The 14,412-nt window shown below is 40.5% G+C and overlaps 1 protein-coding gene across 1 annotated transcript; it reads right to left on the bottom strand.

Annotated features, from left to right (window-relative positions):
• Positions 1–832: 832 nt before the first annotated feature.
• LOC115329808 (enteropeptidase-like) lies at positions 833–11,987 on the bottom strand. The gene is made up of 5 exons (XM_040223543.1): positions 11,767–11,987; positions 9,365–9,569; positions 9,158–9,293; positions 4,636–4,895; positions 833–1,129 (listed from the first exon to the last, which is right to left on the bottom strand). Exons 1-5 carry the CDS (start codon positions 11,946–11,948, stop codon positions 833–835), a joined length of 1,080 nt encoding a protein of 359 aa, XP_040079477.1. The 5' UTR covers positions 11,949–11,987.
• Between the last annotated feature and the right edge of the window lie 2,425 nt (positions 11,988–14,412).

Below are 14,412 nucleotides of genomic sequence, written 5' to 3'. Positions count from 1 at the left end.
GTGTCATATGAGAAGTAGACCACATAGGCTGTTTCAGAAATGACTGCATTTTATTGAAAGGAAGCATCGTTCAGTGCCGTTTTAAATGAGCAAGGCTATGTAATATACGCTTTGTTGTACCATAATATATTACTCATTACATAAAACCCAAGAGTGCAGCCGTTTTTACCTGGGGGGAAGAGACTGGGCTTTTATGTCATGTTCGATCTGAACCAGCTCGTTTGCGCCCTTACATTCATATGCTAGCCGCCAGTGCAAGTTAAGTGCAATGTGAGAGACGACGGTGATCATGATATTTTGACAGCATTGACACCTCTGCATTTGTTTCTAATATGAGAGTGAACACGCGAGCTTTCGCTGGTCGGGACTGCACGTGAGCGTCTTAAGACAGAGACTTGCAAAGTTTGCAGACTTTCATTTCTCCGTGCCGAGACATAAGCCCACTACGGACGCCGTTTCCGAAAAATGGTGTTTTAAAACGCAGGAAATGCCAATCGGCAGCTGTTCGCGCGTTCGCCCTTGTTATGGACTGGGCTATTTAAATCTACGTGAAGGCATTAAAAGCTCCACTAACGTATGTACCATACCCCAGTGCTGTCTCTTCTCTATTTCTATTCCATGCTAGTTGCAGTCGCCTTTATGTTACAATACTCACTCGGGGAAGGTCTAGTTCTGGATGAACAAAAAATATACTACCCTTAAGTAAACTTTGACGTTTAGTGTTGTAATCAGCGCCGGTATCAATTCTCCCCAAACCGCTGGCTAAAAAAATGTATTATTAGAAGTGACTTGAAGATGCACGACATGAGTATACGATGAGCTGTTAACGTTTTTATTCACTAATTTCCTCGTCTCCTCCTGAATCCTCTATCGACATGTTGTAAGAGTTATAAAAGGAAATCACACATTGCTTTCGAACCTCGTCCGCGATACATAAGTTAGGTTTCGCTGATTTTGACTCCGAATATTCCAGTATCAAGGGTAAAATAAAGCTCTCAGTAAAGTGTGACACCTTAACATGTATCGCTGGCCGAGTAGGGTTATAGCAACCACCGCCTACAACAGAGTTAATGCCAGCAAGAAACCACTGCCCTTCTTTTTGGTACATCAAGGGTCCTCCGCTGTCACCCTGAAAACAAATCAAACGATTCAGTATTGAACTGTTTTCAGAGAACTTAACTAAATACACCTGGGATATCATCAGAACAAGCCAGTCCAGCTGATTCAATGCAGCATATTTGTGACTCACGCCATACTAACTGCTTTCACTGTTTGGTAACATTTTGTTCCTGTTTTTTTGTTTTGTTCAGCACTATACATATACGTGTGTAGCTCCTACGTTCCGGTGAGAAACAAAAAAACTGCAGAAATAAAAACGACTACCACCCTAGGTCAAAAGTTTCGCTCGGCGACTCCAAAATGTTATCTATATGCGAAAACAGATATGTACATCAATTGTATCTTTCTTTTTATGAAAAATTGTGATACAGAAATAGAACGCTTTTTTGGGTATACGGCAATACAAATAAAAACAGTACGAGCGTACTGATGACCTGTTTAAAAAAAATAAAAAGAACTATATAAAATTATTTCTAAGCCGTGATCAAATTAAACCTGTTTATGTCGCGTCACGTAGACCGGTGAACGAGGAGTTCGATGAGGCTGAACTTATCGCGATGTGTACAGACAAAAATGCAAGAGAGGAATCATTCATCCTATCCACAAGACTGGTTTATATTGGACTTTGTATTGAACGCCATTGACAACTTGGTAAGTGCGATTCGGTATCAGTCCAAGGAGAGCCTCACCATAAAGGGCTTTTGTTGGCAAAATTTAAAGTGGCTGACTTGAAAATCATGTGCTAAACGCTACAATTACTGGCCCGTTGAGCACGCTGCATAGAGCAATTGGGAATAAGACACGCTTGACGCGTTCCTCTGGTATAGTTTTGTTACACGATAACGCTCGTCCACATGTTGCGACCATTGTGCAAGATGCATTAGCACAGGAAGAATAGGAGGTTTTTCTACATCCAGATTACAGTCCCGATATGTCGCCATATGACTTTTAGTTGCTCAAACCCTACAGGAAATCTAATAGGACTACAATTTAACTCCGCAGCGCACTACATAACTGCGGTTGACAATTGGTTCAAAAAGCAATAGAGTCCTTTCTCGCTAGTGGTATCCGACAGCCTCTCCAAGCAGATGGACGCTTGTGCGAACGCGTGCAGCTATTCTCTGCCTGAACTCTGGTGAGTTCATGTTTCCTTCCACAGGGTGTTTAATTTATGCTTGAACAGATTTCTATTTTAAAAGCGAGAGTTGCACGGCTGTTGTCTGGAGCTTTTGTTTATCAAGCCCACTGGACATTGTATGATGAAAAAAACATCGCAGTAAGTCGGCCAAATAACCAAAACACAATCATAAAAATTTTAAGAAACGGGTTCACAAAGCATGTAACAATTGCAATAGTTACTCAAAATTCTTAGAAAGATTACCAATTTAATGAATTTGAGAAAAAGAAGGATCCAGTAATCGAATTTTCAGGTTTTTTTTTTATTTGCCAGATTTTAAAATTGAGCTTATGTAGAGCTCCGAAGGCCTGCTCCCAATGCCGCCTAGACGAGTGACGCAATATTTTCAATTATGTCGCTTTTAAGGCACTGTGTCGACGGCGCATGCACCGCGGACGTGCTGGTGAAATAGTAATGACATGACTGAAATGGGCATGTACATTCTCCTAAGTGTCATTGTGAACGCTTGCGGCGCTCTTTTTCGTAACACTTTGGAAAGTGTAAAAAAAAAGAAAATGCAAAGGAAGATCGATTGACACCTAGAAAACAATTAGCTTTTTCGAATTTTTTAATTGGTCTGGCCTCCTAAATAAATTGCAGTCAACACTTCGATTGCAACATCCCTGAAACCAATAGTTAACAGTGACATAATATAGATTTTAGTGAATTGCCTAACTTGCTGTGACGGTTTCTCTCTTATCTGATGTGCGCGTTGTTTGATAATTAAATGGGGAAAAACTGCACCCGTGGGACTCTCAATCTGTTTTTAAGAAAAGTATATTCATATCGAAGAAGAACGAAAAATATATTCAAATTGATATCAAACAATCTGTGAAATGCTTTATCTACTTCTGCCCCATCTGCTGGTGTACCGTAGCGTTTCGTTCACCTTCATGAAGGCACGCGGACGGCTGTCTTTTGATAACACTTAATATTTGAAGATTTTTCAAACAAACATATTAGTGTCTTTGTTTTGATACTCACAATCGTTTGCTTAACGCAGCTCTAGTGGTTGCAACAACGGATCGTGAAAACTTCACTGACACGTTGTCGAACGCTGAATTCAAATGCACAGCTTTGCTTACATTTATCATTTGCGTTCCCATCGATTACTTTGTAAGTTTCTGCTTGGTTTCTTCGTGCGAAAAAGTGTCGGAAATAACCTGCAACCGAGGGCGCTCACCCTCGCCCTATCGTGCTCGCATCACTATTCTACCGGGTTCAACTGAGAAAAACGACACTCGGTTTTAGGGGTCGTACAAATAAACTACGCATGGTCGAAAGCTCAAACGTCAAGACAGGGAGACGCTAGCGGTAGTTAGAGAACGCGCAATTTGAGATCGCATTATCTAAATCAAAAATTCCAAGAAAGAGACAAGAACTTCTATGTGAACTGACGTTCACGTTAGCCATGCAGTTCTAAATTCAACAAAATGGCACTTGGGCGTTTGTTGAATTTACTTAAGAATCGTCAACAAGCAAAACAATGTTGGATTTTTTTTTTTTTTTGGCTGGGAAGTTTTTTTATTTATTATTGAAGTGCAGGCTGCAGGCATTTACAATGTTACTTTTGTTTTTATAACAAATAAGCTCAGGTGGACGTCGGTTCATATTTGTCTTTCATTTCCTGCATTTCTTTTATGCAAGTGACGTCCTGTTTTTAACATTATGGATTTTCGCTCGCTAACGTCACATTCTCACTTAGTTCCAGCTTTCAGCGACTAAAAGTTCATATATCTAAGCCGATATCTCGTTTTTTTTGTTTTTTTGCGTGAGACCTATTTATTTTATAGTTAAATAGGAGTCTTCAATAAGGACTGCGACCCTCTTGTTCAGCAGCAGCAGATGCACAGAGCGCATCGCTCTGTGCAAACTTTTAGACTTTCTTTTTACACTTAATACATTTTCGAATCCTGGTGCCAGGAATGTCACAATGTTAACTTGCCAATATGAAGAGCATCTACTGGATACAAAAGCGAATGCAACCATACCGTTTTCAGCTCGTTTTAGAACAGATAAGACGAATAGAGTTTCAAAAAGTTTTAACACAATTTGCGATGCCCATTTCTTCAATCCCAGTTCCCATTAACACGCTTTCTTTCGGCTGGCAACTGAACCAATACATCGCGTTACCAAATTAAGTAGGGTTCTTAATTTGTTTACATTGTAGGCATGCAGGTTACATCTTTTTTAGATTTATCCAGGCGAAAACGCCAAAGTTAAACTTAGTTACAAATGCATGCACCTTTCCTACAACACGAGGAGTCATTTAGTTCTTCGTGCAGTTGCCGACGAAATGAATTTTATTCTTAGGGAATTATGCAATATTTCATACTTACATAACATATTCCCCCATGGGAGCATAGGGCGTATTTTGGAACAGTTGTGGCAAGTAGTCGTTCGCATTGTTCGTGAGTAATTAAGGATATATTTCTTTCCATTAAGGTTTCTGGGTCCGAATATACCAAAACGCCCTCTGCTTCCGACGTTGACGGATCGTTCGTTTCTTCTGCTGAACTCTCATAACCCGCGGAATCTTTCACGTTTTCATCTCCTTCGTTTAATCGTTCATCCGTCTCGTCAGAAAAACTTTCATAATCTGAATAGATTTGTAAAACATTTGATTCTTATTAGGAATGCGCCCCCATTAAGAATTTTTAAACTATCATTGGGCGGCCCATAGCCGATCAGTAATTGTTTCATATTTATAACGTGGAGCTTCATATAACTGAATATGTTTAACCAAATTGAAAATGCAAAACTATGCATTTGTAAATAAAATAGAATTTTGAGATTAGTATATAGGTTCAGCCATGCAAAAATAATACATTTTTAAGGGAGAGCTACAGTTACGTACAGAAAGATGAGACAATACCAACGCGCTCCGTAATAAAAGATAATAAAAAAATACTTTCAGGTTTTGTTTAGTTTTATCAATGTTATGTTTTTTTTAAACAGAATTAATCTTGCATTGACAATTCTGGAAAAAACAGGGAAACACAATATGTATCGCACGTGTGTCGCCCGTTCGTTGTGAATTTTTCTGCTAGTTGCTTTGACCTTTGGGTGGTTTTGGATGCGCTGCACACTCAACACACACCTGTGATCTTCGGATTCATCAGAATTATTAACACAAGTTTAAGCTTCCTCAGGCGTAGAGTGTTTTAAGTGCAGGTTTCAATGATAATGTTTTTTGGTTTTGCTTTTTAATGGGCGTGTGTAGGGCCATGAATCTTTAGTACTTTTGAATTATCAGAATTCTCTTGTGGTAAAGGAAGTTAATCGCGACAGAGAAGGTTTATTGTGCAATTTACTCTATCAATTGCTATTTTTTTTCGAAACTCTGTCATCCATCGCAAGCTGTGCTATCTCTTCGATACGCTATGGTTCATAATTCTAGAATTTCCCGAGACTGCGTGAAGGCAGAGAAACGACAGGAAGAAGGAAAAATTTTTTTAACGCAGCATAAATTATATTGCCACGAAATACATTTATATCTGACCTGGACAAAAAAAAAGAAGAAAGGGGAAAACATGGAAAGGGGAAAACTCTCCAGTGGCACGCTCCCAAGGACAAAATAGTTGGTACGAACACGAACTGTATCATACATATTGATGTCAAAAATATGCTGAAGCTGAATTGTTCAATCAATAGTTCACAGTCTGAACAAACACATACAAAAGAGGTCGCCTCAAAACCATGGATTGTAATTATAACAAGCTCAATTGTAAACACAGTGTGCAGGGAGGCACCAAAGTTGCGGTTTTCAACAAAGAGGCCGGAGAAAAACATTTTCCACAATTTAGACATCCAGTTAGGACTACATCCGCGTTTGTATACAGACCGTATGGCAAGGCGACGGCAAAAGCAATTCTTTTGTACACCAGCTGCCATTAAAAAACTTTGAAGTCGGGTCTAGTGAGCCATCTCCTAAGTAACGCAGTCCAAAAGCCCAGCGCTCACTCTATAGTGGAGTCATTACCAAAACTGTTCAGCCGTCTCAACGAGGCAAAATACCCTCAGGAGCTTTTGTACAAGTAGCTGCACTAAGTCGTTTCTTCCAAAAGGAATGCTAAGAAAAGTTCTGGGGAGGAGGGGAGGAGAACGATGCTGTCTTACCGTTTTTTTTTTCTTTTAATACACCATAACCCCATATCTATCGCTAAATTTGGGTCCCATACAGCAATAAGCATAGACTACAGCTTTAAAAGGTTGATTACCTTCACTCCAGCTATAAAAAATTACCTTACAGCAAGAAGTCTCGCGTGTGTTTCAGCGAGTCTCTACAAAACCACATTTGACTGTGGTTTGCGCTATATTGGTGAACCCAAGCGCTGTATCAATGACCGTTTGAGCGAACATAGACGGTGTGTACATAATAAGAATCCGTATTCGGTAGTTTCAAAGCACGCCGAAGAAAGTAACAATTGTGTACCGTAGTGTAATTTGACGTCTTCTGTGATTTCAACAGACAATAATGACTACAAACATTTTTTTTTTTAAAGTGAATTTTAATAGGAAACCATAGAAAGTTAGTAAATAAGCCGGTAGAATATTTGGAGGCCGAGTGGAAAATATTTCTTGACCTCTAGCTTCTGTGGGGGTGGAGGGGGAAATATTTGTCGTAAAAGTTGTCTTTTTTGTCGTTTTTTTATTTTATGTTTTCTTCGTACATGCGTGTTCTTTAAGATGCACGGCTTTGAGGTCATCTCTTTTGTATGTGTTTGTTCAAACTGTGAACTATCTTTTGGATAATCGAGCTTCAACATCGTTTGGACCTCAAACTGACTGATATAGATAATATTCATATCGTGTGTTTTACCCCTTAGATTATATTATTTACGCTTTTTTTCCCTATACCCCGGTTTTCTTTCTCCCACTTTCTTGTTCAGCCCATATAAAAATGAATTGCATGGCAATGAAAATTCGAGCTGCGTTCAAGTATTCTCTCCTTCCTGTCGTTTTGCCTCGACACCGCAGTCTCGGGTAATTTTACAATTGTGAACTTACACCAGCTACCTTCCACCTTCCCCTTTCTTTCATTTATGTTTTGCCCGTGGTGTGATGAGTAAACATGAGGAGGAATGGCCTTCATACAGGAATCAGCTGCGGGCGCCGACGGTCACCCAAGGGACTAAGTATGGTGGGCTAGGAATCACTCGCTGCCAAAGGTGGCCTGTGGACTCCGTTTCACATTAAGTCCCACCGCAGCCACCGACGGAGCCAGTCAAGCAGTACCAAAAGTGCATAGTCAGAGCGCTAATTGCCTTTGCAGTTTTGGTATAACAGACGTCTAGGAAAACTGCTAGGACCACCTCAATGACAACGTCTAGGATGACGTCAAGGACGTCAGGTCAGCTTCAGCTGCCGGCGCCTACGAGCTTACGCGACCCGCACTTACGCGATCGGCGCGTACGCACCTGCGCTTACGAGCTTAAGCGACCGGAGTTAACATGAGCGGTGTTTAGGCGACTGGAGTTTACGCTTCAGCCGCCATCGCTTCAGCCACACTCATTACGTGACCTTCAGCGTTGTTGGGACTATAAGACTACTTACTGCCTTCAAACAATTTATGTTTTCCGGATGTCCAGCTGCCAGCTACTTAGTATGCAATTAAAGTGATGACAACCGAAGCTACGGAACGCGGTTTCACAGAGTGGACATTTTTAAATGTAATATTGCGTGCATGCGTACCCCCCCCCCTCCTCCTTCTCCTCTCCTGGCCCTGCTTTCGGCTGTCACCATTTTCGCAGACCAAAGTTCCGTTCGACCAACATATTCAGCAGCTATCTTTACGCATATTTCGTTTTCTTGGCGATTCTTGTTTGACTATATGCTAACTTGGGGCCATGAAATGCAACGAAGATCAATACAACTGCACGATTACAATATATTTTGACGGACAAAGGCAAGTCTGGCTTCGTTTCATTTGCACTTCAAAGACAACCCCGCAAGCTGAGCTTGTTACTGGAAGAAGCTTCATTGTCATTCTTAATTATGCATCACGGTTTTTAATCAATAATATACTAAATATCACAAAGGCTCGTGATTACTTTTTTAACAATTCCCGTCGATTTGATTGTTATAGGTGCACAATATAATTTAGCTGCGTATCGAACATGTTGGGAACACTTTTGAAGCAGCGTGTTGTGTTGTGGTAAACGCCCTGTACCTGGAGAATCAGAGTCGCGTCAGTGTTAAGATTCTTTGATGCTCATTTTCGCAGCCACTATATTATCATGCCCATAAAAGCATACAAAAGAGTTCAATTTTAGTCAATTATCCGTTTAAACATTCTGTCGGGGAAATCTGCGTTAACAGTTAGGTCAGTGGATACGATTCATAGCTTCAATTATTAAATACACCATTGTGCCGCCGTGTCTCCGGAACTTTTTTGTGTGTATATAAGCATTTGCTATTATTGGTTTCGCAAATACATTATATAAAATATTCAGTGAAAATTACAGACATGAAGGTAAGTTATACTAATACAGTGACTGTACCAATGAGGGCACTCTTGTTTTTATTGCTTGTTTCTGTATCTCAAAGTAGATCTATCCATGTCCCCGATCGATAATCACTACCGTGACAAAAAAATCTGATTTGTATCAGATATTTCAGAAACGAGGGAGTGCCCGCACGCCGTCCTTAAGAAATAATTTAAGGAAATATATAAAATCACCCGCATTCTTTTAGCATTTCAGAATCCACTCCTGCCACTGACCTGCCTTTTTCGTATACTGCAGCAAACTCTGTATCACTCAAAGGCTTGACTTTTATATTCTTTCTAAAATCTTTGTCCCTCTTATTTGTTTACGATAATTGATATGTGGAACAAAATGAGGCGGGAAAACTATTTACCATAAACTCTGCCCCAGCCAACAGCATACACGTCGACACTTGAAGGTGGTTCCTCGCAGTGTTGAGGAAGGCAGATTGGCTGAATGTACTTTGTAAAATTGACAGGTTTTCTTAACTTCAATATTGCAAGGTCCCTCTGTAAGATAATACTGTAGTTTAAACAAGAACCGGTTCAAAGCTTTTTTTTTTTAAAACAACAATACATACCATGAAAAGGGTACAGTTGTCCTGAAGGGGTACACAGACGTGATCGACTTCCATGCAAATGACCTGGCCTTCCAGATCCTCATGGACGGCTCTTGTATCACTTCTTTCTAGATAGTTCTCTGTGTTTTGTTGACAATGTACGGTATAATTGTTTTTTTTCGTACTTCCCAGGCGAACAGAAAGGAAGTCTGTAGTGTTCTCGGATCTTGAAGCATTAGGGGAATGGAAGAAAAATGGCAAAAATAACTATTTGTTGTTGAATTACTGAAGTCTACGTCAAAAGATGAATCGCTTCCACCACTTCAAATGATGGAGGAAAACAAACAAAAAAAAAACGGTTAGTGATATCACTACTTAAGGCCTGATAACTATGGAATATAAGAAACGTATTCTATGCATATACCGAGCGTTCCAGCTAAGACAGAAACAAAAGCTGCTGCAGTAATTTGATCACAACTAAACTCCTCGCACGTATTTTTTTTTGAGGTGTGTAGTTATTTTGGAGAAATAATTAATCTATAGAGATTGATTCAGCAACTTCCAACGAAAGCGTCATTGCTTATCGCTAATCAAAGTCGCGGTCACATCATATATGTGAACTGTTATTGTGTTTAGTATTTAGAGTTTTGCTTAAAACAAGCAGCGAAAACCACACTAATGCAGTCTACGCACGTGAGTCATGCGACCAGGGAGACATACAAGTAAAAAAGTAAATTAAGTACAATATGCGAATGCACTTGACAATTAGTAAGAATAAGCATGGTTTCCATTATAAGCTTGCTGAGCGTCGTCGAAAACCATTTCTTCATCAAATGTTAGAAGATTCTGGAGTCCGTGGAAAGCGCAGTACTAAACTAGGTGCACGACGGTGTTATTTTATACATCCGCGCTTTCGCACCACAATTTCCGGCTTCAACTAAACAAACGGCCACCTAGCGTTTCATATTCGAACTTTTCCAGGAACGGTTTCGCACTAATTAAAGTTTATGCAACGGGATTTTCGGTCGCGTGGTGGTGGAAGCACGAAGCTGTTCCGTGAGGGCCTGAAAACACGTGCTTTTAGTCGCGGATAGCGTTGCACCTCTTGCACGAGTTATAACTTTAACGCACCACCGCGTTTCTCAGGCGCTCTAAATCATGCTAAATTTCACTGACTTCGCTTTTTTTATGCCGCTCAGCAAGCTCCTAATTGGAACCATATGTTTTTTTTCACTAATTACGAATTCATTTGACATTTCAGTTAATTACTACACTTATCGTGAGCTATTCAAATGTGGCTTCCTCAAGGACCGTGCTTTTGGGAGTTCAAGCGTTGCGTGTTATCCAAAACAAAATATTTATCAAAGTAAACAATTAACCGAAATATCATCTTAATAGCCACCAAACCCACGAATTGGGGGGGGGGGGGGGGGGGTAAACTTACTTTAGACAGTGATTCGGCTACAATCACGACTTTACTAATTATTGGAATACATTTGTTCGTATTTTCCCGAATACTTTTTGCGATTCTGTTTTCAAAAAAAAATTTCGCCCGTGAGCCTTAGACAATGGTGCGACTCACGCAGATTTTCTATAAGAATGGAGCTTAAACTGCGAAATCTTGTGAGGGGGTTATATTTCTCGTTCGAAGTGAGGATAAAAGTATTTAAACTTATCCACGCATACGCTAATACTGCGTTCATATTACGCACATGCGGACTTTTCAATGCCGTTTCGACACTTCGGCGATACATGTTCCATTTTAATTCAGATTTATTCAAAACATTCGTATAAGATGCGCTAATGCGGCTTGCGCAGGCGAGTTATACGGTCAGGGTTGCATAATGTGGGTAGCTAATCTTTGCGATGAGTTGGTCGTATAATTAACTAAACTTGCTTCTTTAGCTTTTGAATTAGTAAAAATATTCATATGTTTTAATATAGAAACAGGGTCTGCAAAATCGAAAACCACTGTATCAGTCAATTGTTGTAACGACTTGAAGCAGTGGTTATTTTCCAGTTTATGAAAACATTAACTAAAATTGGGAAGTGTTCCGTAGAGGATTAAGTAAACGCAGCCCCAAAAGTTGTCTGCCCCGTCTGCGTACGGTCCTAATCACAGTTAGCGGGAACAGGTGAGCGTTTGGCATCACACGCTATCAGAGCATTCGGCATGGCAGGATTGCAGTATAGCGATTCGGATGCTCTTTAGTTATCTGCCGGGCTGGTAGAGTGCTCTCGTAGTACTTAAGAGCACGCACACTGACGTTCTCGCTAATAGTGATCAAGATAGTACCTCGTCAAGAGCTCGACTCTTATAAACCCAATTTAACCAATGTGAAATCCCAAAACGTAACGGAGGGTCTCGCAACTTTATTTTTGTCCTGAAAAAAAAAAAGCAGATGGATTGAGTGTATACATACCCATAGCAATGAGCAGCAGTTAAGACATACTGGTTGCTAAGTAAAACGCCACCACAATGGAATTGATCTTCCTTAGTGTACAGCCCCACCATCCACGGCCAGTGGCCCGGAGTTGCATTTGTGCCGTTAATAATTCGTTCAGAAACTGTATCCTGTATTCCGCGTCGTCCACATATCTTCATTAAATTATCTTTCTCCCCGTTTGTGTATCTCGAGCATGCCCCCGCTGTAAATGAAAAACAGGAAATAACCGTTTTCATATGAGGAGATCTAGGCGGTAATAATAATTATTATCAACTACTTTTTAAGCAAAATAAATAGTTTGGAAAAGTTTATTGGGCTGAGGTTGATGAGTTCACTTTCATAGCTTTCAAAGAAATTCAGCTGCGCTAGAATACTCAAATGATTGCCGACTAAAAAATAAATAATAAGTCCAGAGAATATCATCGAGACTCACTGAGAAGAATTGCATCGTTTTCTTACGAACTATAGTCATGTCTTGATTAAATCCTTCTACTTGCATTCATTTATGTTATAAATTTCACGTATATTAGTGGGCTTTCCGGCGATATAGCATATAATAAATAAACAAAGATAAACGCTATATTCCGTTAATGAGAATAATTTCTGCAGGAAATTATATAGGCAAGTTAAATTTTTTTGAGATGAACGAAGAGCATATCTCAGTAGAGAAATATTTCTGTTGCGTTGTCCTAGTAGCGGGCATCTCATATAAGATTATTTTAAGGCAGTGTAGAAGTGAACAAAATAAGTTTGGTCACGCGTTGTAATCTAATGCATATTTTATTCCCTCGACCCTTCTAAGTACTACATTTTCTTCGGAGAAACATTACTTTGCAATACGTGCCCATCTAGGCACTCTTAACATTTATTTGTTTTTCCGTTTCAGCTTTTTTTTGAGCCCATAATTGACGGTATATATATAGATGTGTTAATAATGAGCTCACCATCTGCGAGCTCTGATTGTGCTCACATGAACGTTAGTGCGTTGCATGAGTAATTTATGCGCGAGTCCCACTAGAGCAATAAAAGAGAAACAAACGATAGCGACAAGCATCAAGCCATATCCTCCAATATACTCACAAAGCCTGGCCGATCGCCGCGAGAAGCGGCCGTCGAAAGGGGTAAGGGGGAGCGGCGGACAACGGGTGAAATGTGAGCCACGTGACTGCTGCGAGACGCCGAAACACACTTGTCCGGAGCTAACAAGTGTGTTTCGGGTCCTCGCCGCTGCTGCAGGCTGTGCGCTGACGTCCAGGTTCCCCGAGAAAAGGCTCTTCGATGCTCTGTGATACAAGATCCTCGCGCTCCAAATCTGCGACCGGGCACTTTATGGCTCCATCGTCGAGCTCCCAGGCATTGTGAGTATAGAGGAGGCTATGCTAAAACACATGCACGGTGCTCGCGATGATACCTTTGGCAGGCGTTTAGTGATTCTGTGCTGGTGAAGTAAGCACGAGTGATTGCAAGCCTGCCAGAGACACCCTCGCATGCATGATGCTCGTGTTTCAGCATAGCCGTCCTTTATTCCACAAAGCCGGCCGAATTGCGAAAGACTCTAGTATGAGGCTTGTCGCTGTCCTCTATTTCCGTTTGTCCCTTTAATGGGACCCGTGCACTAAAACACAATTCCATAGGACAAAACCTTGTAACGCATTTTGAGCAGCACTCAAATTACTTTCAATATACATGAACCTGAATAGAAAGCAACACATTTCGAGACGTAAACTAACTATTTTGTCAGATATATGACAATCTGAGAAGCAAGTGATGAAGTTATATTTTCTTAAGAAATAATAGAAATGTAGTCCCCTCGCTTAGATCTTTCTCAGTAAAAATCGCGGTGATCTCTTTAATGGCCCTTCACCACCTACACAAATGACTTCCCCTAGGAAACCTAGTTGCCATAAGTTTAGTTGACTTCACAGGGATCTTCATCATAAAACAGAATTGGGGAATGTAGGCGAGAAAGTCGTAGAATAATTATGGCGCATACGGGGTTAACTTCTTTTAGGCATGGCACTTGCTGTTACATCGTCTGCTTGCAGGCTTGCTTCATAAACCGTTCGGGGAGAGTGCACAGAGGTGTGGCTTCCATAAACCGAGAAGCTCGTCAATTTTTCTCAGTGCCGCCCCTCCCTTTAATTGTCTAAGTGCTCAGTCTAGATGCGTATTATTGGCAGAAGAAAAAATGCTTGATTGATCTTGACACTACGGATAAAGTCAATGAACGCAGAGTGCGTTTCCGCGGAATTTCTCGGTGTTTGTGATGGACATTGCAGTTTCTTCTTTCTGTGGTTACTGAATGTTATTTCATTTAAAGCTGTCCTTTTGATGTGGTTGTGGGGACGTCTTGCACTTTTCTTCTACTTGAAATTTCAACAAACGGTTCAAATGGGAACGAAATAACGCCTAACGCCACTTTTCCCGTTGAGGCGGTTAGTGACACCAAAGTAATAGAAACAGTCACATAGCTTTCCCTCTATATGCCGCATGCAAAGCTCTTGCCAGCTGTCATCATCATGATATTCGCATCCGCCATATTGTTTCTTCCCACATCTTTCATGCGTGGACAGTGCGCATCTTTATTTAATTCGGTTTTCATAATAATAAGAAAATTTATTT

The sequence above is a fragment of the Ixodes scapularis genome, unplaced genomic scaffold (assembly GCF_016920785.2).
Source record: "Ixodes scapularis isolate PalLabHiFi unplaced genomic scaffold, ASM1692078v2 PGA_scaffold1__304_contigs__length_218370807, whole genome shotgun sequence".
NCBI lineage: Eukaryota > Metazoa > Arthropoda > Arachnida > Ixodida > Ixodidae > Ixodes > Ixodes scapularis.
The sequence above is the reverse complement of the archived record's forward strand: the minus strand, read 5'-3'. Positions and strand labels throughout refer to the sequence as shown.

Bases quoted from the DNA above. Each gene is read 5' to 3' on its own strand.
- LOC115329808 (XM_040223543.1), bottom strand. From the start codon at position 11,948: ATGAAGATATGTGGACGACGCGGAATACAGGATACAGTTTCTGAACGA. The intron at 9,570-11,766 runs GTATGTATACAC...TAATGCTTCAAG, and splicing joins ACTGCTGCTCATTGCTATGG to ATCCGAGAACACTACAGACT. The intron at 9,294-9,364 runs GTATGTATTGTT...ATTATCTTACAG, and splicing joins ACAACTGTACCCTTTTCATG to AGGGACCTTGCAATATTGAA.